Raw genomic sequence first — 23,479 nt, 5'->3', positions numbered from 1 at the left:
TTGCTGTAAATTTAAAAAGTACTTAAATAAAAGCACTTTTGCAACTTCACTTTTCAAATCAGTCATGTTCTTCTTAAAGTTAAAAGCATTTTAAAATGTAGACCAAGTAGAACAAAATGGAGACTCGGTTGCATTTTTTACAAAACAGTAATTGAAATAAACTTTTGTTGGAGTTTCTCATATTTATAGGTCACCACTAGAATAGTGCCATGAATTAAAAAAAAAAAAAAACCAAGTATTTTTTCTTTGTTATTAATAAGATCGTAACTTTAAAATTGAAAGTTATGTAGCTAGTTTAAAGTATGTTTAACCGACTTCAAAAACGGAGGAGGTTACTCAATTAATAATAATAAATAATAATATTTAATTAATTTAATTAGACCGTATATATATATGTATATATATGTATATATATACTTTTTTATATATGTTCGGGGATAACTTCGTCGTTATGAACCGCGGAACCTGCAGATTTTCAGTAATCAATTTGTTGTGGCACAATAATTTGTAACTTAAAGCAAAAGTTTTACTCTCAATAAACCTTCAAAAAGTTAAATTGTGAAAATTATTACGAGTGAAAAAAAAAACGATACGGTTATCGCATCATACCGTCAGTCATGTCACGTCAAGAGAAGAGTAAATGAGGCGAAGCAAATCGACTGTAATGTCTTTTATACGGTTACAAAATTATTTAGACTCTAAAGAAACATTTATTAAATAATACGTTTTTGTTTTCATTTTCTGATAAAAAAATCATTTAATTCCTATATTGAAATACGTTATAAACAAAAAAAGAAAAAAGAAAATTGCACCTTAGGATATTCATGACACCCTCAAAAATGTACTTAATTGTTTCTGAATTAAAGGAATAGATTCTAATTTGTATATTTTAAGAAACCAAACGTGACATACAATTTTTTTTAATTATATATATTTTGTTAGAATATTGTCGGTCATCAAGCTGTTATCTTATCTCTGATTGTGTCATGTATGTGCAATACGATTTCTACCCAAAGTAAAACAAGATAAACCTATCACACCTGTATTCTTAAACCAAATGTAATGGATATCTTGCTGCAAGAAAATGACAGTATGTATTTAAATATATATTTTTAATAATTATATTGCTAATTTTCTTCATTAATAAATAGATCTGCTTTAACTTTACTGATAACTGCTCCGCTTGTTATATGATAACGTCGTGATTTTTTCGTGTTTTGTTTCTTTGATAACACAAAAATTGCTTAGTGTGTCTCGGGTTCTTCGTATAAAAAAAAGGATATCAGTGAAAACCAGTTTTTGAAGATTGATTGTCAAATTTATCTACTCACGAACTTTTCTCTTTTAGGAAACCCCCATTAATTTTCTTTAAACTTAGTTTCTTGTATCATTATTTTGTTTTTGTTTTGTTGTTTGTTAAAATCTATATATTTTTATTTGTTTTTAATGTAAATTGTTTGTTTTAGTCTTTAATAGTAAGTGATTTTTATTTTTTCTCATAAAGATAAATTACTTAAACAGTCATAAATTCTATAAACGTTCTTTTTTTTTAACAGACTTACAAAAAAAGGAGGAGGTTCTCAATTCGACTATATTTTTTTTTTTATGTATGTTACATCAGAACTTTTGACCGGGTGGACCGATTTCGACAAATTTTTTTAATCGAAAGGTGGTGTGTGTCAATTGGTCCCATTTAAATTTATTTGAGATCTAACAATTACTTTTCGAGTTATATCTAATAATGCGTTTTTACTTGACGCTTTTTTCGTCGACCTGTGTTGTATTATACCGCCTAACTTTCTACTGGATGTACCGATTTTGATAATTCTTTTTTTGATGGAAAGGAGATATCCCTAGTTTGGTACCATAATAAGGAAACCAGGATCTGATAAAGGGATCCCAGAGAAATCGAGAGAACTTCTTGACAATCCGCAATAACTTTTGACTGGGTGTACCGATTTTAATAATTTTTAATTTAATCGAAAGCTGATGTTTATCATGTGGTCACATATAAATTTTATCGAGATCTGATAACTACTTTTTGAGTAATCTTTGATAACGCGTAGTTACTTGACTATTTTTTCGTCGATCTACGCTGTATTACTTGTCGATGTAATTGAAGTCCGTTTTTTTTTCGTTTGCGAGCAAACACAATTATTTTATGTCACTAGGTCGGCAAACAAGCGTACGGCTCACCTGATCGTAAGCGATTACCGTAGCTTATAGACACCTGCAACACCAGAAGCATCGCAAGCGCGTTGCCGACCCAATCCCCAATCCCCCCAGGAGCTCTGGTCACCTTACTCACCAACAGGAACACCATACTGCTTGAAAACAGTATTATTTTGCTGTGATCTTCTGTAAGGTCGAGGTACTACCCCAGTCGGGCTGCTCCATATTTTGAGCAGGAAATTCCTGCTGTGCCCCTACCTCAGTTAGTAGTTAGTTCTACTTTGTGGTGCCGTTTTAGCCAGAACAAACAGACAGATAGACAGACAGATAGACAAAAATTGTAAAAAATAATAATTTAGTATCATCCATAGGCATTTAGTAATAATCGGATATTTTAATATTACAAACCGACACTCCAATTTTATTTATTTGTATAGACTAGCTGTACTCTGCGCGCGTTTCTACGCTTATTTTTTAATGGTTTTACCAACTCAGAAACCTTTGTGGGTTCATGCACAACACTTAGCTGAAGATTATGACATGATCAAATGCATAGTTTACGATTCTATAAAGGACATACAGACAAACATTCATGTTTATATGTTAAAAGGATAAAGTGACTCTTTATTTACTTTGGTTCTAAGCTTAGTATAAATATAAAATATGTTTATTGTTTCAGGTAAACCAACTTGACGTTACAGTCAATACACATCATGACAGATACTAACAAAAAAAGGGGAAGTAGTTTTCGTAAAATATTTCCAAATATATTTTTTTCCAATAAAAGTAAAGAAAAAATGTCAATAAAAAATTCTAATATTAAATTGAATACTGACTGTGGCACAAGTCGTAGTAATCATTACCAAAACCCTCAAACTGTTTTCCCAAAGTATGACAACCAGGTCGGAGGGCACCGAGACCATGATGATAGAATATATGAAAATCTTTCTAACGCATCATTCGTTTCGAGTGTGAATAATTCTAGTAATATGGGCATGTTAAGTAATCACTCCTCGAACAGTACTTTGGTGTCAGATAATGTAAAAATCCAGAAGCATCAGGGTAAAGCGACGTTATATAGTAACGAAATAAATGATGAAAAATATATGGCAAGACCACAAGTTCCTCCAAAGCCTCAAAATGAAACGTATACACCGCTTCCTTATTCTGATGTATATTATCATTCGTTAGATAAACTTTCAAACAAAATATCGCCACTTGATGAAATTGAAATTTATAAAGCATCTAAAACCCATACTCAACCTGAATCAGTAGGAGCGGAAATTAAAAAAGTGAGCACGAAATTCTTAATATCTCCAAAAAAAGAAGCGGATGTACGTACAATTCAGCCTACAAGGGCTCGAAGTCTTTCTCCGATCAAAGAAAAACCAAAAAATACTGAACAAGGTCCTATAGCCATAGAAAAAGACTGGATTGTCGAAAAACCCTATAACTATTCAGCACCTACTTCTCCTGTTGCTATTAGTCATAAAATTCCAAACATGCCTACAACAGTGTCGCCTTACGAACATGTTCGAAAAACTATGATTGAAGCAGAAGAAAAAAGGAATTCTGTCAATAGATCTTTACGAAACAAATTTATATCATCACCAAGTTCTTCTACAAGTGTTTGTAAATCACCATTAATGGCAATCGAGAGACCGAATATAGAAGAACTAGTTAAAAAAGAAAAAACTCGACAAAAAGTGGAAGCGTTCTATTGGCAGAAAATAAAAGAACTAAAGCAGAAAGAGGATGAATATCTTTTGAAGCAATCGCTAAATAGTCCAGTCGGAGAATCTAAAATATATAATAGAAGTTATTCAAATTCTAATTGCAGTACTCCTAACACATATATTAATGATCCCCGGAGCTTTAGTTTATCACGACGAATAGATGTCAATAACAGTATAAATCAGGCTACATATTCATCGCCACACTTAATTAGAGGGGCTCCGGAGCGAAGAACTGATTCTTATATCACAAGTCATACGTATCGAACAGGAACTGATGTTATTTATAGAAATCCTGAAAAACTAGTTCAAAATACACTTGCTTCTTCTAAATTACCTAGTGTACAAAATATGAGTGCCGTGGCAATAAATAGAATCGGTAGTAAACGACAAGATTGTCCCGACAGTCAAGCGAATAATTCCATTCGGAAAAGAGAATTATCTCGAGTAAGACTGGATTTTGATGATCAGGATTATAGAAATTCTCCACAAGAGTTACGTACAGCAAGTGTCACAAGTTCTAGTAGTAGTTACCTTCTACCGATGAATAACAGAAATAACTCTAAAAGTACAATTCGTTCAATGTGCTCAGAATCTGAAAGCGGATCTGAAGTTGGGGAAATTCAACGAATAATGGAAAGCCGTTCTCAAAAAGGTAAGCAAATTTTTTTAGTAAATTGTCTATAATTTTAAGGTAGGAAATCGATTATCACATTTTACGCACTTGAAATACCCTGAAAAAGGTTTATTCGCAAACTTTTCTGTTTTTGAAAAAAAAAAAATATTACCAATTATTATTATTAATTATTAAAATTCAAATACACTGTGGACAGTGTATTTGAATCAATCTTGTAACAATACTCTTAAAGTTTTTTTTCCTCAAATACTTTTATCCCCATTCATGAAACGATAATAAAATGCATAGTAATAAATAGAGAGCCGGTTTGTTTTGTTCGGTTTACAGCGAAAACTACTGAATCGATCGGAATAATACTTATACCACAAGATGCAACGTGTTTCGGAGAAGGTTTTAATATACGAAATGTTGGTGATTACTTATCGTGTAAAAATATGGACGGACAGAGATCGCTAGTATTTTATGTAAATATTACTTATAATTACTTACTTTTAAATATATTAATCTGATAAATTTAGGTAAGCAAAATTTTTATGCAGTCAATTCAATCGATCAACTTTTAACCGACTTCAAAAAAAGGAGGATATTCTCAATTTGACTGTATTTTTTCTGTATAAATGTAAAATGAATTGGTATAACATGACACGCACAACCTTTCGATTAAAAAATATCATCGAAATTGGTCCAACCACTCAAAATTTCTGAGGTAACATATATACATAAAAAAATGAGAAATCGTTTAAAAATACCGTCAGTGTTGGACCACGTCCTAGCTTTACGAGACAATCACAGGACTGTCAATATATAGGCTTTAGTTATAAATCGCCTGTGGGATAAGCATAATTTTAAAAGATCTATATTTTTAAAACCATCGTATCATCGATTAATATGCTTTAAAATACACACTTTTGTACAGAATACACATCAATCTATAAATTGAATATCATGTGAATTCTTTTCGTAGTACTATTATAGTAAAAAGAAGCGTTTAAAAAAATATTATGTTGGCGTTAACGTTTTGGATATACGGATTATATGTGTATATAGCAAATTAACGAAATAACCACTTGACGAAACATATTTAAAAAAAAAAAATTATAACAGGAAACTACATACTAACTAAAATAAAAAAACCACTGCATAATTATTATTCTTGTCTTTTTTTTTACAACAAACCTTTTTACGTTTCTATCATAATAATATACAATCAGAGTCATCTGTGATTATCTGCAAGAACCAAATCAATCTAATGTAGTAGAGTTAACCCTATATGTTATCAAAGATATTACAAGATAGACAACCCTTAAGTATTACAAGTTCATGAATATATTTTCCATGCTGTACAAGAATTTAAAATTTAAATTTACTCTCTTGAGTAAACATGTACGAGTATATATGTGCGTAGAAAGTATTTAAAAAAAAATTAGGTACCCCTCATATTTAGAGGAAAAATTTCGGTTCCTGTAAATCTGCATTATAATATTGTTATGAATAGAGTACTAAAACTTTTTAGGCTGTCAAATAAAACTCGTACAACTTTAATGTCGGTGTTTATTAGTGTATTAATGATTGACAATGGTTTTCTTACTGTTATTATTTTTTCTTATGAAATGACGAAAGCTCTTTGACCAGCATTTGGTCATCCCTCCACCGGTCGGCTTTTTAATTTCCAAGGTGGTAGTGGAACTGTGTTTTCCCTTAGTCGCCTCTTACGATACCTACGGGAAGAGAGGGGGTGGCTAAATTCTAGACTGCCATAGCCACATAGCGATGATGATGATGATTAACTTTCGTTTTTCCAATCCAATAAGTCACGTCTCGTTAAACTGAAAATCTCATATTGATGTAGATCCAGTTATTCGCGACGATATGTTTACCTATATATATACAAATAAATAAAATTGAAGTGTCTATTTGTTATATTAAAATAACAGCTTTTTACTAAATTCATATGTATGTATGTATACACGGTACATATACCAAAATAACATTTTTCACAATTTTTGTCTGTCTGTCGGTCTGTTGGTTCCAGCTAATCTCTGAAACGGCTGGACCGATTTTGACGGGACTTTCACTGGCAGATAGCTGATGTAATAAGGAGTAACTCAGGCTACTTTTATTTCAGATTTTTTAAAAATATTTTATAACTGCGAACTGAACGAAAACTATTTTGTTAAATTCTACGCCGACGAAGTCGCGGACACAGCTAGTCGTTAAATAAAAGAAAACTGTCAAAGACTTTCAAGTTATGAAATTAATATTTGCTACGACGCTCTTTCTGCGACGTTGTGGGTAGAGGTCGTACGTAGATATACAGTTTCTTGATAATCCTGCGGGAAGCCTTTTATTTCCCTGGATGCAAAAATCTAGTCTGTAGGTTATAGGCTATTATAATACCGTTTCATGATAATCCTTTTAGTGTTCGTGTTAAGTTGTATACATTTTATATCTATAATCTTATTTTTTATTTGTGTTATTTGGAAGTTAATTTTTATGTATTGATATTTTTCCCATGGTTATAATTTTGCAGATTGTATTTTTTTTTTAATCTTATAACATACACACACGGTCGTTTGTTCCTATGGTAAGCAACTTAATGCTTGTGTTATAGGTAACAACTGACTGTTATAACTATGTATATATTTTTTTATAAATATACATAGAAATAATACACATATAAATATAAATATTACACCCAGACTCAGGCGGGAATCGAAACCGCAACCCGCGGCACAGAAAGCAGGGCCACTACAACGCGCCAACAGGCTAGTCACTGCGCCAACGGGCTAGTCAAACAGACAACGGACAGTCAATTTTACTGCATAGTACACTATTTTATAAAGTAAACAGCTTACTCAATTTGGTCTCTCTGGTCTATTCGTAAAGCGCGATAACATATATAAAGAAATATATAGCTTTTTTAAATATGCTCTTACATGGTTGTGTCTTTAACTTACAATAAGTTAATTTTTGATTGCTTTGTTTATGTTTTACGTTATTTAGTTTGTTTTATGGAAGTTTATATACATTATTTCATTTAAAAAAAAAAAAAAAAAAAAACAAAATTGATGACTGAAGGACTCCACTCTCTCTCTCGTCTCGTTTTAAATTAATTTATTTTATTTAGTCCTTTTCAATAAAACAGCATCTGGTCGCGTAGAGCGTATAATGGAAAGTTAATTTAAATTGAAATAACATAATACTAATGTGAAGTTGGGCAAAGAGCAATATTTCTATTTACGAAATAAGAAATATCTACCGTATTTTTCCAATTTGTTTATATTTATATAAACATAATGGAAAATTTATAAAATACCTTCTTAGAAAACACGCTCGATTTTATTGGAACGAAGTTCCTTACGGCAGGCTTGACATTTGGCTGGGCGACCGAACTGAAAAAATGTGATACTAAAACCGTAAGAAAAATATATAACGGAAGTGACGTAATATCCGTCACACGACTGTATAATATGACGTTTGTAAAACTAAAATACTAGTAGTAAATTTTTTAAAAATTAATTATTAAATTTTATACTGTCGACAAAAATAAATAAAGACATATGTTTTATTTCAAATTTATTTCACTTAATAGTTTAAATTATTATTTTCTTTGATTTATTTTGTTTTTAATTTGTTTAAGTAACAGGAGTCGATGTAATTAAGTATCGGTAGACGTGAGGATTGTCTTAAATGAGTATTTGTGAGTATTTGTAACATATTTTCTCACTAATGTAATTAACTGCTAAGAATGTTCGACTTCCTTAATTACTGAAGCTTACTTCACTAGTCTCGGAGGCTTAAGTAGTTGAGATATATCTATAATATAAAAATGAGTCGCTGAATGTGTTGCTAAGTGCAAAACTCGAGAACGGTTGGACCGATTTCGCTAATTCTTTTTTTAAAATATTCCTTGAAGTACGAGGATGGTTCTTACGGAGAGAAAAATTCTAAAATAAATAAATAAATAAATAAATTTCCTGAAAAAGTCTAAAAACAACACTTTTCTATACTCCCATACAAAAGATTTGTGATAATACTTAAAAGTCACTGTTAGGCGATACGAAGTTCGCCGGGTCAGCTAGTTTAAGATAAGATTAAGGTATAAGGAAATTACAAGTTAATAGTTATCGTCCTTTCTTTGCAGTAGTATATTTATTAAGTAGCCAGCACGGCAAACCACTATATCGTAACTATATGGACCAATGAATGCCATTTAACAAAGACTTCTTATTTGTAGTGTAGTACTCAATGTGAATTTACACTCAAACAGTCAACCAAACAACGTAATCGTTTATTTAATTAGTCATAATATATTATTGTTATCTTTCTTGGTATTTTTATTTAATACTACAATAAGGGTCTGTCTGATGGCAAGCGGTTATCATACACTATGGACGCATACAATACCAGGAACATTCCAATCACGTTGCCGATTCTTCCTACGATCCTCCCTAGGTACTAGAGCAGCCTTACTCACCACAGAAACATAAAACTAGTCTAAAACAGTATTATTCTTATCTTCTGTAAAATTAGGGTACTTCCCAGTCCGGCTGCAACAAACTATAAAATCTTAAATTGAAATATTTCACGCTTTGTCATACCTCAATAAATTAATTATCAATTTAATATTGACATTATTAATTAACTTAATTTTTTCAGTCTTTGATAGTGTACGTAAATTATATGCTTTTTATTTACTATTTGCCACTTTCACTTCAATGTTACGTTTAAGATCGAAAAATATTATTCATATTTCATCAGTATATAAATCTAATTTAAATATATGTAATTTCCAAAAAAAAAAACACAACTTACCAACAAAAAAACTCAGCTAAGCTTGGGTCATCCAGGTACCACGTACTAATTGTATATGATTTAATCGGTCGATTGGTACCCTTTTCGGAGTTGTTCAGGATTATGTTGACCTAAGTAACCAACTAGGCCGCAACAACTTCGAGAAAGAAGCTGTTATGAGAATTCAATGGGCTGGGCGGCGTTTGGCAGGCTTTGTCGAGTCTTTACTTCGAAGATTCCGCAGTGCTTGAACACAAAAGTCTTCGAGCAGTGCGTCCTGCCTGTGTTAACAATTTAACATACAGAGCCGACACGTGGAAACTGACGAAGAGACTGGTTTTAAGTCACTAAACGTGCAATGAAACGGGCTATGCTTGTAGTTTCTCTTAAAGATAGGATTAGAAATGAGACTATCCGCGAGAGAACGAAAGTAACCGACATAGTCTACACAATTAGAAAATTAAAGTTGGAGTGAGCTGGTCATTTGTGTCACAAGATCGGTGGCCGTTGGAGCAGATGTGTCCTCGAGTGGAGACCACGTGCTGGCTAACGCAGTCTGGGACGTCCTCCGGCCCACTGGACCGACAATCTTAAGAATGCTGGTGTAAGCTGTTTGAGGATAGCGGAAAACCGGAATTTCGGACGCGAACTTGAGGAGGCCTATGTCCAACAGTGGACTGCAATAGACTGAACTACCTGACTGACTGATTTAAATCATTGACATTATTATATTTTTTAACAATGAGTAACGTACACATTTTTTTCTAGAATTACATGAGCATAACATAACAATAATTATTATCTGTATAGTATGCCATTAGCAAAATCTTCCATTTTATTTTGACAGTAAATAAATATCTTTTTTAGTGCAGCGTAGTCAAATACTTTTTTTTTTAAATAATTTCAGTTTGAAATCAATGTAACAGACATAATACCTCTGTTACAGAAATACATTGTTAAGATAATTGCACGATGCATGCATGAGCATGCCGTATTTCTATTGCATTGTTCCTCAAGCCGGATGTTCATGGGTAGCCGTCTCTCGACAGTTTTGTTTTTGGCTAAGTTTAGTGTTTCTTGGTACTATTGAAAACTATTAATTCAAATAAATCAATAAATTATAAATTTTACCTTAAACGTGAACTAGAAAGTGCAGTCAGCTCTAAATATGATGATAGTGTCTTATGTTCACGTACTATATCTTATCTTCTATATAAAATCTCGTGTCACAATGTCAGTTACAATACTCCTCCGAAACGGCTGGACCGATTTTTATGAAATTTTTTGTGCATATCGGATAGGTATGAGAATCGGCCAACATTTATTTTTCATACCCCTAAATTATAAGGGTGGTGGGGATTAGGGGGATTAATAACATATATGGCAAAACAACGTTTGCTGGTTCACTTAGTTTTATTGTAAAAGTAAATCGCAATCGGATAGTTTAAACTTTTTAGTAGTCTTTTTTTGATTAATGATTTTAAAATACTATTAATTAACGCCGTAATTAAAATAATATAAACTTTTGCCGAGTTAAGCGATACAATAGACTAAGTTTATATACAATTATTACTTACACCTAGTAGATAATTGAGGTCCATAACATAAAATAAACGCCTCACACTCAAGGGCCCCTAGTAGAATTTACTCCTGTGTTAGAGGTCTATAGGCAAACATTTGTATAGACAATACAAATGTTTGCCATGTGCAGGAACCGAACCCGCAACCGCAAGCGCAACAACCGTAATTCAGCGCTGTGACCTTTGCGCTAACGCGTAGTCGTTAGATGTGAAACGCGCTCAAACAGAAGACAAATACTTTGAAAGAATAAAATGTATAAAATTCGTGGTCTATAATATATATAAAAAAATGTTGTCAATACATTCTGGAATAATTGTGTTTGCTCGCAAACGAAAAAAAACCGACTTCAATTACATCGACGAGTAATACAACGTGGATCGACGAAAAAATAGTCAAGTAACTACGCGTTATCAAAGATTACTTAAAAAGTGGTTATCAGATCTCAATAAAATTTATATGTGACCACATGATAAACACCGGCTTTCGATTAAATTAAAAATGATCAAAATCGGTACTCCCAGTAAAAAGTTATTGTGGATTTTCGAGAGTTTCCCTCGATTTCGCTTGGATCCCATCATCAGATCCTGGTTTTCTTATCATGGTACCAAACTAAAAATGTCTACTTTCCAACAAAAAAGAATTATCAAAATCGGTACATCCAGTAGAAAGTTATACGTAGGTATAATACAACGTAAGTCGACGAAAAAAGCGTCAAGTAAAAACGCATTATTAGATATAACTCGAAAAGTAGTTGTTAGATCTCAAATAAATTTAAATGGGACCAAATGACACACACCACCAAAATGTCGAAATCGGTCCACCCAGTCAAAAGTTCTGAAACAATATATAATACATACATAATAGAATACATAAAAAAATAGTGTCGAATTGAGAACCTCCTCCTTTTTTGGAAGTCGGTTAAAAAACAGTAACTAAAATATTAAAAAGTAATATTGAGTACAAATTAATGTTGGCAGATACAAGAGGTATCCTCCGTGAATTTAGTTCGTCATGTTGTAATGTTCTAATATGTTGTAAATATATTCCTGTGAACTAATAGGTAAATTTGATTGACTCTAAAAAGGAAAATATTATATAATTACCATTATAAACACATAATATTGATATCAGATTATTTATTACTAGGGGCAATAAAACGGTTAACATTTGCTCAATACTTCATAGAAGTTATATAATCCTCGATATTTGAGATGCTAGTCAAAATTCAAATGAGTTGTCAATAACATTACTCAAATTAAGTACAGTGTACCAAAAAATACGTACTCTAAGTTCATTATTTCAGTATATATTCAATTAAAAAACAATTGAGTTTTTAAGAGTTTTATCTATATAAATAAATAAAATTGGAGTATCTGTTTGTAATATTAAAATAACCCCTTTTAACTAAGTGCATATGGATGTGTACACGGTACATATACCAAAATATATTTTTTTTAATTTTGTATTTCTGTCTCTGTTTGTTCCGGCTTATCTCTGAACCGGTTGGACCAATTTTAACGGGACTTTTACTAGCAGATAGCGATGTAATACCCTATTCTATTTATATAATAATCTCTTTATTTTATAACTCTGCGAACTGAATAATAACTTTTTGTTACATTCCACGCGGAAGAAGTCGCAGGCACATCTATTATATTATAAATTATAAATAAATAAATATTTTTACCATACACGGTCGTCTGTTCCTAAGGTAGGCAACTTAATACCCGTGTTTCGGGTGACAGCCGAGTGATATGTTTGCATAATAATTTTTTATTAAATAAATATATTAGGTCTTTACCTGTGAAATTGCCGTTTCGTCGTACTGCCTATTTCAAAAGAAAAAAAAATTCGCTAAGAACTCGAATTTCAAATTATTTTTATTTTAAAAATATAGAAGTTTTTTTTTATAATTAGTAATTTGTTTAATGGTTATCGTTCTGTTTACATCGCGTTTGTACATTTTTCGTCATCATGGATATGTTATAAATTCAGGTGATTATGGAGTACGAGTTACGTCGTGGTAGCAAAGCGGCAGAAGCGGCACGCAACATCAACGACGTTTACGGTGTGAACACTAGTAACGATCGTACCACCCGTTATTGGTTTGCTCGCTTTCGTCCCGGAAATTTTGACCTAAGAAAAGAAGCACGTGGTTGGCTGAAAATGTTAGTCGACAATGACGAATTAAAGGCGATTGTGGAGGTTGACGATTCTCAAACTACTGCTGAATTAGCAGCAGCTTTCGAAGTTAGCACTAAAACCATGTTGGTCCATTTGCGTCAAATTGGCAAGGTAAAGAAGCTCGATAAATGGGTGCCTCACGAATTTAATGAGCGTCAGCGCGAAATACGCGTCGAGACATGCCTTGCACTACTCAACAGACACACAAACGAAGGCATATTGAATCTTGTTGTTACTTGTGACGAAAAATAGATTCTATTCGACAACCGCAAGCACTCAGCTTGTTGGTTAGATCCTGGTTCAACACCTAAACAATGCCCTAAATGAAAAATGACCCCTAAAAAATGGTAACTGTTTGGTGGTCTAGCGCTCGTGCAGTTCATCACAGTTTCTTACCAAATGGCATGAGCATTACTGCAGGTGTGTACTGTGAAGAACTAAACATTATATTGGGGAAGCTTCAATCGCTCGGCTTCGCTGCTCCTGCAGGACAACGCGCGACCTCATACTGCACAGCAGACGGTCTCCAAGTTACAAGAGCTGGGCTGGAAGTTCTCTGAAATCCACCGTACTCAACAGATCTTGTCCCTACAGACTCCCAATTTTTCCAGATTTTTTATAACTTTTTGAAGGGATTAAAATTTAATACCCGAGAGGCAGTACAAAATGCCTTTGAATAGTTTGTTGCCTCCTGTCCAGCAGAGCTTTTCAAGAAAAGCATCAATAAGTTACCTTTACGTTGACAAAAATGCATTTATTCCATGGGTAATTACTTTAAATAATAAAAATAAAACAATATAGAAAAAAAGTGCGTTAACTTATTTAATTAAAAACGGCAATTTCATAGGTAACCTATTATATAGATATACAGACTCAGGGCGGAAATCTAACCCACAGCTCCTGGAGCAGAAAACCGGGTCACTGTAAACTGCGCCAACAAGTTTGTAAAAATTATGTGTTAAAATATTCGGCTTACTTTTTATTTATTTCAGTCAAATAATTGTGTACGAACTCCTGAAATTAAAATATCTTAGCCAGCAAGTACACGTCACACAGTGTTTTGGTTATAATTTTGGAAAATTTGACGAAGTTTTACTATAAAAGTATCATTCGTTATACGTACGTATAGTTTAAATATAAAAACTGAGAATAAGTCGAATAAAAGAAATGTTGGTTTAGAATTATAAGACTTCTGACTAGCAGATTATATATATTACTAGCTGACCCCGCAAACGTTGTTTTGCCATATGTATGCCATTTTATTAACCTTCTGAATCCCCCCCCCCCTCTTATAACTTAGGGGTATGAAAAATAGATGTTGTTCGATTCTCACACCTACCAGATATGCACACAAAATTTCATGAGAATCGGTCAAGTCGTTTCAGAGCAGTTTAACTACAAACACCGCGACACGAGAATTTTATATATTAGATGTTTCACTATTATAATGGAGACAATGTGGGTTGGTGGTAAATTGTTCGTTCTATGCGCTAATTTTCAATTATGCATTTAATAAAAGTAAATAAATTTTATATAATATTCCTTAGTTATAATTTATTAGGTCTGTTATTTAGATTATCCAAAAATACACAAGCAATGTAAAAGTTTTACGATTTGAGTTCTGAAGCACAAGTGGTACGGGGTGTAGAACACGCCTTTTGGGCTTTAATCAACTTATTGTTGAGTACGTGCTTCTTACAGGTTGACACCTACTTGCTATTATCGATACTCATTAAATAATTCGTAGTGATATAATATCTAAGAGCATTTTCTTCAATAATTTTTTCAGATCGTTTATTTACTTCTTGGTTACCACAGGCTTTTGTTATTTCACAATTTTACAAACCTCTTAAAAAAAATGTTTAATACTATAAGCAATATCATTTAAGTATAGGAGTATATCTTTGGAGATTTAGACTCGCAATTGACTGGCACGTGACCTGAATGGTACGAATATTTTACTACATATTTTGCGTACATTTCAACCATTACTGTTTCAAATACAGCACTGGGTCAGAGGACGGACGAACGAATAACACTCGTAGTAATAAAACGCCAAAATGTTTAACATGAAAAACATGAAATGATGAAATGACACGTGTAGGTACGGTGTAGTTGTGCGAGAAAGCAGCTATTTGAGCTTTCTGCTCCAAGATAACGTAAAGTTGTTGGTATTTTATTTGTAAATATTTTCTAAATTATCATACAATAAACAATAATATTGATAAAATCGACTAATTTGGTTTTTAAAATATTAGACTGTTATTTAAATTAAAAATAGCGACAACCCTATCTTATCCCTGATATATTAGATCGTCTCCACGCTCTTTAATTTTATAGTTACGTGACAGATTCAAGAGACGGAAAGTTTGAAATAGTCAATTCAAACACAAGTCAATCGATGAATTTGAAGCTGAGTATATCGAATGCAAGCAAAGAGGTTGATACTATTAGATTTTGTTTTATCTATAATACCCTATATTTAAATTATCTATACAAATAAATAAAATTGGAGTGTCTGTTTGTAATATTAAAATAACCGTTTTTTACTAAATGCATATGGATGTATACTCGGTCCTTATACCAAAATAACATTTTTTACAATTTTTGTCTGTCTGTCTGTTTGTTCCGGCTAATCTCTGAATCAGCTGGACCGATTTTGACGGGGTTTTCACTGGCAGATAGCTAATGTAATAACTAGTAACTTAGGCTAATTTTATCTTAGTATTTTTTTTTATTTTTTATTTTATAACTCTGCACACTAAACAATAATTAATTTCTTAAATTCCACGCGGACGAAGTCGCGGTCATAATTAGTTTTAAATATTTAGAATGTGTATTGAATAATGACATTTTTTTTATTTTGTATTAATGAATAGGATAATTATTTCTTTTCATAATTATAAGATGACTAATAAGAATTTTTACTTGACATATTTTTTTTTTACACATAATAAGGCAAGTAAGTAGTATCTATATTAAAAATCTTTAGAAGGTACACGATGATATATTTACGACGCTCAAAATTTTATATTGATAAGTTATTTCAGCCTATTGCAGTCCACTGCCGGACACAGGTCTCCCCAAGTTCGCGCCTGACATCCCGGTTTTCCGCAATTCTCATCATTTATTTATATTGATTAATAATTATCAAATTATACATGCGTGAAATGTTTTACAAAAATACATAAATGATCACAGAATTTCTGATAAAATCCAATAGAATTTTAAATAGGCTTACTTTAATTGAGAAGATCTGTTAAATAGAACCGCTTTGGGATAATGGGTGTGTGAAGAGAAATTGAATTTGGTCGTGTGGTCAAACAAAACAAAGTTTATTTTATCTACCTTACTTTTTATTGCGTAAATTATTGTATATAGAATCTTTGTACTTTTTGATTTTATAAAAATGAATTCGAATCGACGTACTCAATTCACACTTTGTTTTCTAATTTCAGCCATTTGCCAGTTTCTTTATGAACGAATGCGATTTCTGTTTATTTTATATGAGGTACGGACATATAATACATTAAAATAAGAAAAACTGTGTGTCAGTTTCAACACGCGACTGGAGGTTATTCTTTAGGAATGATTAAACCAATACCACAAAGATATTGGTTTATTGTGGTCCGGTTTCCACCACAGCGGAGACGAGAGGAGATATGCTGTGAAGCTGGCAGGCTTTACCACCAAAGTGGAGAGGAGATGCATAGCGTAGAGGAGGTGTGAGCTGTGCCTAGTGGAGCTATGAATAGCCCGAATTCAAACACGTGCTGTATTCGAAATCAAAACGGGGGCGAGAACGCCGACTCCGTTTGGCCGCCCAACTACACACTTCTTCACTCTACCGCTCTACTTTCTCGCTGACGGCACAAAATTGAGAAGAATGAGAATTTTTCTCACCTCTCCGCTTGATCCTTTTCCACCGAAGCTAAGCGGAGAGATGTGGAAATAATAAATTCTGATTGGTTATTCAAAAGACATAGAAAAAAAAAAACTCTAAAATCAAAATATAAATTGACGCTTGTTATTTGTATCGGTACAGTGAATGCTAAAATAATAGATAAATGTAAATATTGAAAAACGTAAAATAAATAAATAGAAAACACTTCGCTAGCACTGAACGGAAGTTACTAACTACGCCATTTACAACCAGTCAAAAATGTGTCTCACCCGTAAATTTATGCAGGCTTTTAATATTTAAATTGCTGCATCTCTACGAGACACTCGTTCTTATACACTAGCAGCCTCGGAGGATATTTTTGTTTGATGTTTGCGCTTAATTTTTTATTAAAATTAAATATTTAGGAAGAGAGGAAGTGACGAAACTAAAAGAAAAATAAACTGCAACTACAAAAAAATTAAACAAATTTTACTAACAATTTAAAATGAGATGATGATAACAAATAAAATGAGATTATCGAGTAAGTCAATCAATCATATTAATAGAGCTCTCAGTTTGTGATACTGGTCGTCTAAATATGTCTAACACGTGGTATAATATTTCAAGATTTCTGTTCTGCAAAATATACTTAGTTATAAATGTAAATTGTGTATGACTTTTGGGGCCCTGGGCTTGAGTCCCGTGTGCCCTTATGTTAAAGACGCAACGCCTAGATCGGTATTTGATTTCTAAATTAATCTACAGCGTTTATATTCTTGCAAAAGATATCTAATTAGTAGAGATTTCATCAGACTCGATAAATTAAATTTTAGGGTTGGAAGCTGAAAGCAATTAACTTGTGGTTTGCATATGAAACATATGACATATCCATTACTAGATTGCTTGAATATTTATTAGACGTGTTATTAATGTTATCGTTGCATTACGCAATGAGACTAATTTCATAAATAAATCAGATTAAACGTACACACATATTAGTATGTTCCTAAAGTAGACAACTTAATGCATGTTTTAGGTATCAGCCGGCTGATATCTTAATATACTTATATAAATTACGCGTCACGTTGTTTGTCCGCGATGAACTCCTAAACTATTGACCGATTTTAATCATATTTGCAAACCGTGTGCAGTTTGATCCAACATAAAAGATAGTCTATATTTTATTTTGATACCTATATGTAATTATTATATTTTAGAAAAAAATAAATAAGGAGGTACGAAGTTCGCCAGGTCAGCAAGAAAAATATATATGTATGTATACATAGATACATATTTTGTTTTTAATAAGTAACTAGCTTCTGCACGAGACTTCGTCCACGTGGACTCCGCCCCTATTGATCTTAGCAAATGATATACCTATAGGCCTTCCTCGATAAGTGGGCTATCTAACACTGAACGAATTTTTCAAATCGAACTAGTATTTCCTGAGATTAGCGCGTTAAAACAAACAAACAAAATCTTCAGCTTTATAATATTAGTATAGATATGTAGTTAAGTAAATATATATTACATCTCTCTCAGGACAGGATGGCAAACAACCCATGGAGTAGAAAGCAGGCTCTCTCATTATTATTATTATTACTATTAGTTTTTGTTATTTCTTATCACCCAACACTTATACTAATATTATAAAGCTGAAAAGTTTGTTTGTTTCTTTGTTTGCTTGTTAGAACAAGCTAATCTCAGAAACTACTGGTCCGATTTGAAACATTATTTCAGTCTTAGATAGTGTAGGTACATTTACCTATCGAGGAAGGCTAAAGGATATTTTTTTTCAAATTAACCCACAACCGATGCAAATCGCAGGACCCAGCTAGCTTTGTTATATAACTAGACATATAAACTAGAATATAAATATTGAGTTTCATGAAAATTGAAATTTTTTAAAAAAGGTTCTTTATTTTTCCCTTCCCTTTTGGTTTTCTTTAATTAAATTTTTTAATTATGGTCGAATGTCGACTTCTGGGCGACCACTAACTACTTCTGGCGATATTAAGTCTTTACCTATAAAATTGCTGTTTCGTCGTACTGGCTATTTCAAAACAAGAAAAAAAATTCGAATTTCAAATTATTTTTATTTTAAAAATACAGAAGTTTTTTTTTTTTATAATTAGTCATTTGTTTAATGGTTATCGTTCTGTTTTCATCGCATTTGTACGTTTTTCGTCATCATGGATATGCTATAAATTCAGGTGATTATGGAGTATGAGTTCCGTCGTGGTAACAAAGCGGCAGAACCGGCACGCAACATTAACGATGTTTACGGTGCAAACACTACTAACGATCGTACCACCCGTTATTGGTTTGCTCGCTTTCGTCCCGAAAATATTGACTTAAGAAAAGAATCACGTGGTCGGCCGAAAATGTTAGTCGACAATGACGAATTAACGGCGATTGTGGAGGTTGACGATTCTCAAAGTACTGCTGAATTAGCAGCAGCTTTCGAAGTTAGCACTAAAACCATATTGGTCCATTTGCGTCAAATTGGCAAGGTAAAGAAGCTCGATAAATGGGTGCCTCACGAATTGAATGAGCGCCAGCGCGAAATACGCGTCGAGACATGCCTTGCACTACTCAACAGACACACAAACGAAGGCATATTGAATCGCATTGTTACTTGTGACGAAAAATAGATTTTTTCGACAACCGCAAGCGCTCAGCTTGTTGGTTAGATCCTGGTTCAACACCTAAACAATCCCCTAAATGAAAAATGACCCCTAAAAAGTGATGGTAACTGTTTGGTGGTCTAGCGCTCGTGTAGTTCATCATAGTTTCTTACCAAATGGCATGATGAAGAACTAAACATTTTATTGGGGAAGCTCGCACGTCTGCAACCAGCTTTGTTCAATCGCTCGGCATCGCTGCTCCTGCACGACAACGCGTGACCTCATACTGCACAGCACACGGTCTCCAAGTTCCAAGAGCTTGGCTGAAAGTTCTCCGTCATCCACCGTTCTCACCAGAACTTGTCCCTACATACAGAGACAGGTTGTTTACTATATAAACAAAAAATAGCAAGTTTTCCCTTCAAGCTTGATCTTTTTAGGATTACGATTATCGAGATTATATAGATTACTATATAGAAGATTACTAGTTCTATTTCTTTAATTTTTCTTTAAATCAATGGCTGGACTACACAGCCCCGATCCTCCCTCCCTTGTCGCCTGGAGTTGCCTTTGTAGAGTGTGATGTTAAGGGTTCGACGATACTGCTGCGGCGAAAGACGCTACGGTCGTGTAACTCTAACGCACTGCTGCTTTGACACTGTTTAAAAGTTATTAATATTAAACTTAATATTTTTGAATCTTAAGGGTTATAAAGTTTTAATCTTAAAGATACCTTTAGTAAGTCAACAAATATTAGAGAAAGTATTTTTTTTTTTGATAATGTGTTGTGTAGCTGTTAAATGGATATTCAGCTTGTATCCATACTAAGTCTTAAATTGGTCCCACATTAGTCATTCTTACCTGATACGTGGAGTCAGCAGGAAAAGGCAGATAAATATTAACGAAATTTTAATTGTTTGCTTTTTATTTGGTTACACAAATCAATAAATATTTTGTGTGGTTTATATAATATTATATATAACAATAAAACAGCCTACATGCATATCGGGCAAGTACCTACTCGTATTTCCGCGGAACGGAATAATAATTAATTTATATGTAAATGAATATATTTACTACCGATTTTTCGTAACAAATGACTACGCACTTAATTATTTACTTACTATTAATTTTGAACTTCTGCTTACCTGTGGTAGTTTTTCTTTTGTTTATGTTTTTTAATTATATGTATTAGAAAAATCGGTAAGAGGAAACACTAGAGGGGTATAAAATATAAAAGTAATGAGTACTAAAAATTTTCATTTATGAGTTTAATTCTTCTCAACGGATTATTATTGAAAATTGGGATCAAAGAATAATAATTAATCTTCAATGTGGTGACACTAGCTGGGCTCCGCGGTTTCACCCGCGTTGATTTGAGGAAAAAAAAAGCCTGAAATTGAACAAAAAATTTACCGGTCTTCAATCATGTTGACGTTGTTTCAAAATTAAAGCCGTTATATATGTAATTTTTATATAATTAATTTCCAAAAACAAAAGCGATATAAATTCTTTAGTTGTGGACGCCGGTTTAGCAAGCAATTATCTATAAAATGATGTATAATTTATGAGGAGTAATTGTGAGGTTTTTTCTAAAAAGGGAGGCAAAAATCTTAATCTTAGCGTATTAAGATATAGTACCTGGGTTACCGATATTAGCTCGGTATTTTTAGTAAATCGTGTTTTTTGGAAATCATATTTAAATACGAATTACATGTTTAAAAATATGAATAACTAGCTGACCCGGCGAACTTCGTATCGCCTAACACAAACTTTATCGTATGGTATTAAAGTTCAAATTGACTTTTAAGTATTATCACAAATCTTTTGTATGGGAGTATAGAAAAGTGTTGTTTTTAGACTTTTTCAGGAAATTTAATTTTTTTTTTTTGAATTTTTCTCTCCGTAAGAACCATCCTCGTACTTCAAGGAATATTTTTAAAAAGAATTAGCGAAATCGGTCCAACCGTTCTCGAGTTTTGCGCTTAGCAACACATTCAGCGACTCATTTTTATATTATAGATATGTTTCGATTTAGCGATAATAATAAAAAATATACAAAATTAAAAATAATAATAATAATCTACCTGGAGACGTGGGAATTTGAACCGGGGTCTTCTCGGTCGTTTCCGACCGACGAATTTTCCGCCCGAGCAACTTTATTGACAATTGCGAAATTTACCTTCATATTCTAACGATATTGTAGCCATTTTTTTATTGTCTAAAAACAGGGATAAAACGAAAATTTTGAAAAAGAAACCTTACTTAATTTCATGACAATCGCTGGTGCCGTTTCCGAGATTCAAATTATACAAGAATTACTCGTTTAAAGATATTAGATAATTTATAGTGTAAATGTAGTCATATTTAAAATATTAAAAGGCATGATTCACGTACAAACTACGACTGAAAACATAAGATAACAGACTGTATACAAAACAAAACTAAAAACTCAACTTATATGGCACAGTCTCTGACTTGGCTATAATATAATTTTTATTCTGTTACAAATTTATGTTAAGACATCTGATTTTATCTAAAGTATTATCAACGGCGAACCTTTTAAAGAGCTTTTCTCACTTTATTTTTTCAATAAATCGTCTTAAGTTCGTGGCGTTGGAAAATAAATTGAAAAAGTGTAAATTGTTTGGATTTTATTTATTACTTTCAGTATTTCGTTGGATGTAATTACGAAACGTTTTTATAAATACTTGTATGCCCGCTTAATACTTTTACTTAGAACCGGTTCGAAAAGTAATTAAATATTTTTTTATTTGATTACTTTTGAACCGATTGAGGGTTATTTATCTAATTTTTCTAAAATTTTATATTTATTTTTTGTTTTACACATAGATAATAATAAGAATAAATCACTTTGTTTCTAAATGTAGATTAAGTACATACTTCGCGCAATCCCAGTTTTTAAATTTTAACAAAAAAACCTAGGACATTAAAACTTAACCAACGAGAGACGGTAGCATGAGGAAATATTACGGTGTTGCTCTCCTTGTGTTTTTGCTTCATATATATATACATATACAATAATTGCTCGTTTAAAGGTATTTGATAAAAAAAAGATATCGCTTCTCTTTTCACCAGCGATAATTTTAATAAATAAAGGGTCAGATTATTGGATACATGTAACAATGTCAAAAAATATCGTTAAATTTTGATACCATAAGTTTTCCGAAAGCAATAGGGCTCGGTTAATAGAGCTTGATTGGTGCCTCCTGTGTATTAGACACGACAGTAGTTACTTGATGGAAAAATTCTGTACATGCTTCTTGGGACAGGAATTAGAGGGATTAGTAGGATTAGAGTATTACAGGAGGTAAAATATTATATGAGGTATACCTAATATTAGGAAATATAAAACAAAAATGTCAAGTTTTTCATTTGTATGTACAGGTACTCGTATTTAATCAAATTGAATGATATGATCAACACGAACATTTGTTTTATAACGTTTCGTTTCAAAACAGACGAATGTTATGTAGTTAATTTGCATGAGAATGTTATTCACATTTTGCGACACAGATGATCATGCCAAAATTTGTGAAATCCGTCGCTTTGTGAACTTTTACACCGCACAAAACCGAAAACCGGTATGTTTTTGCATACATTTGTGATATATAAATTTATATTGAAATTTCAACTATGCACATCAGCCTATTGCAGTTCATTACTGGACATAGGCCTCCACAAATTCGCGCCAAAAATGGCGCGAACTCATGTTTGTTGCCCATAGTCACCACGCTGGACAGGCGGGTTGGTGAGAGCAGGGCTGGCTTTGACACACCGATGACGTTGCTGGCTGTCTTCTGCTTGCGTATATACCGCCACCGTTCGGCTTTTTAAATTTAAATTT

The 23,479-nt window shown here is 32.6% G+C and overlaps 1 protein-coding gene across 1 annotated transcript in view; it reads left to right on the top strand.

Annotated features, from left to right (window-relative positions):
- The window catches only part of LOC123668366 (coiled-coil domain-containing protein CG32809), a 169,589-nt gene that overhangs the window by 7,382 nt on the left and 138,728 nt on the right, over positions 1-23,479 (top strand). The window contains exon 2 of the mRNA XM_045602099.1: positions 2,852-4,560. Within this exon, the coding sequence (XP_045458055.1) occupies positions 2,886-4,560 (1,675 nt within the window). The 5' untranslated portion in view covers positions 2,852-2,885. The remainder of the gene's footprint in view (positions 1-2,851; positions 4,561-23,479) is intronic.

The sequence above is a fragment of the Melitaea cinxia genome, chromosome Z, assembly GCF_905220565.1.
Source record: "Melitaea cinxia chromosome Z, ilMelCinx1.1, whole genome shotgun sequence".
Lineage (NCBI taxonomy): Eukaryota > Metazoa > Arthropoda > Insecta > Lepidoptera > Nymphalidae > Melitaea > Melitaea cinxia.
The sequence above is the reverse complement of the archived record's forward strand: the minus strand, read 5'-3'. Positions and strand labels throughout refer to the sequence as shown.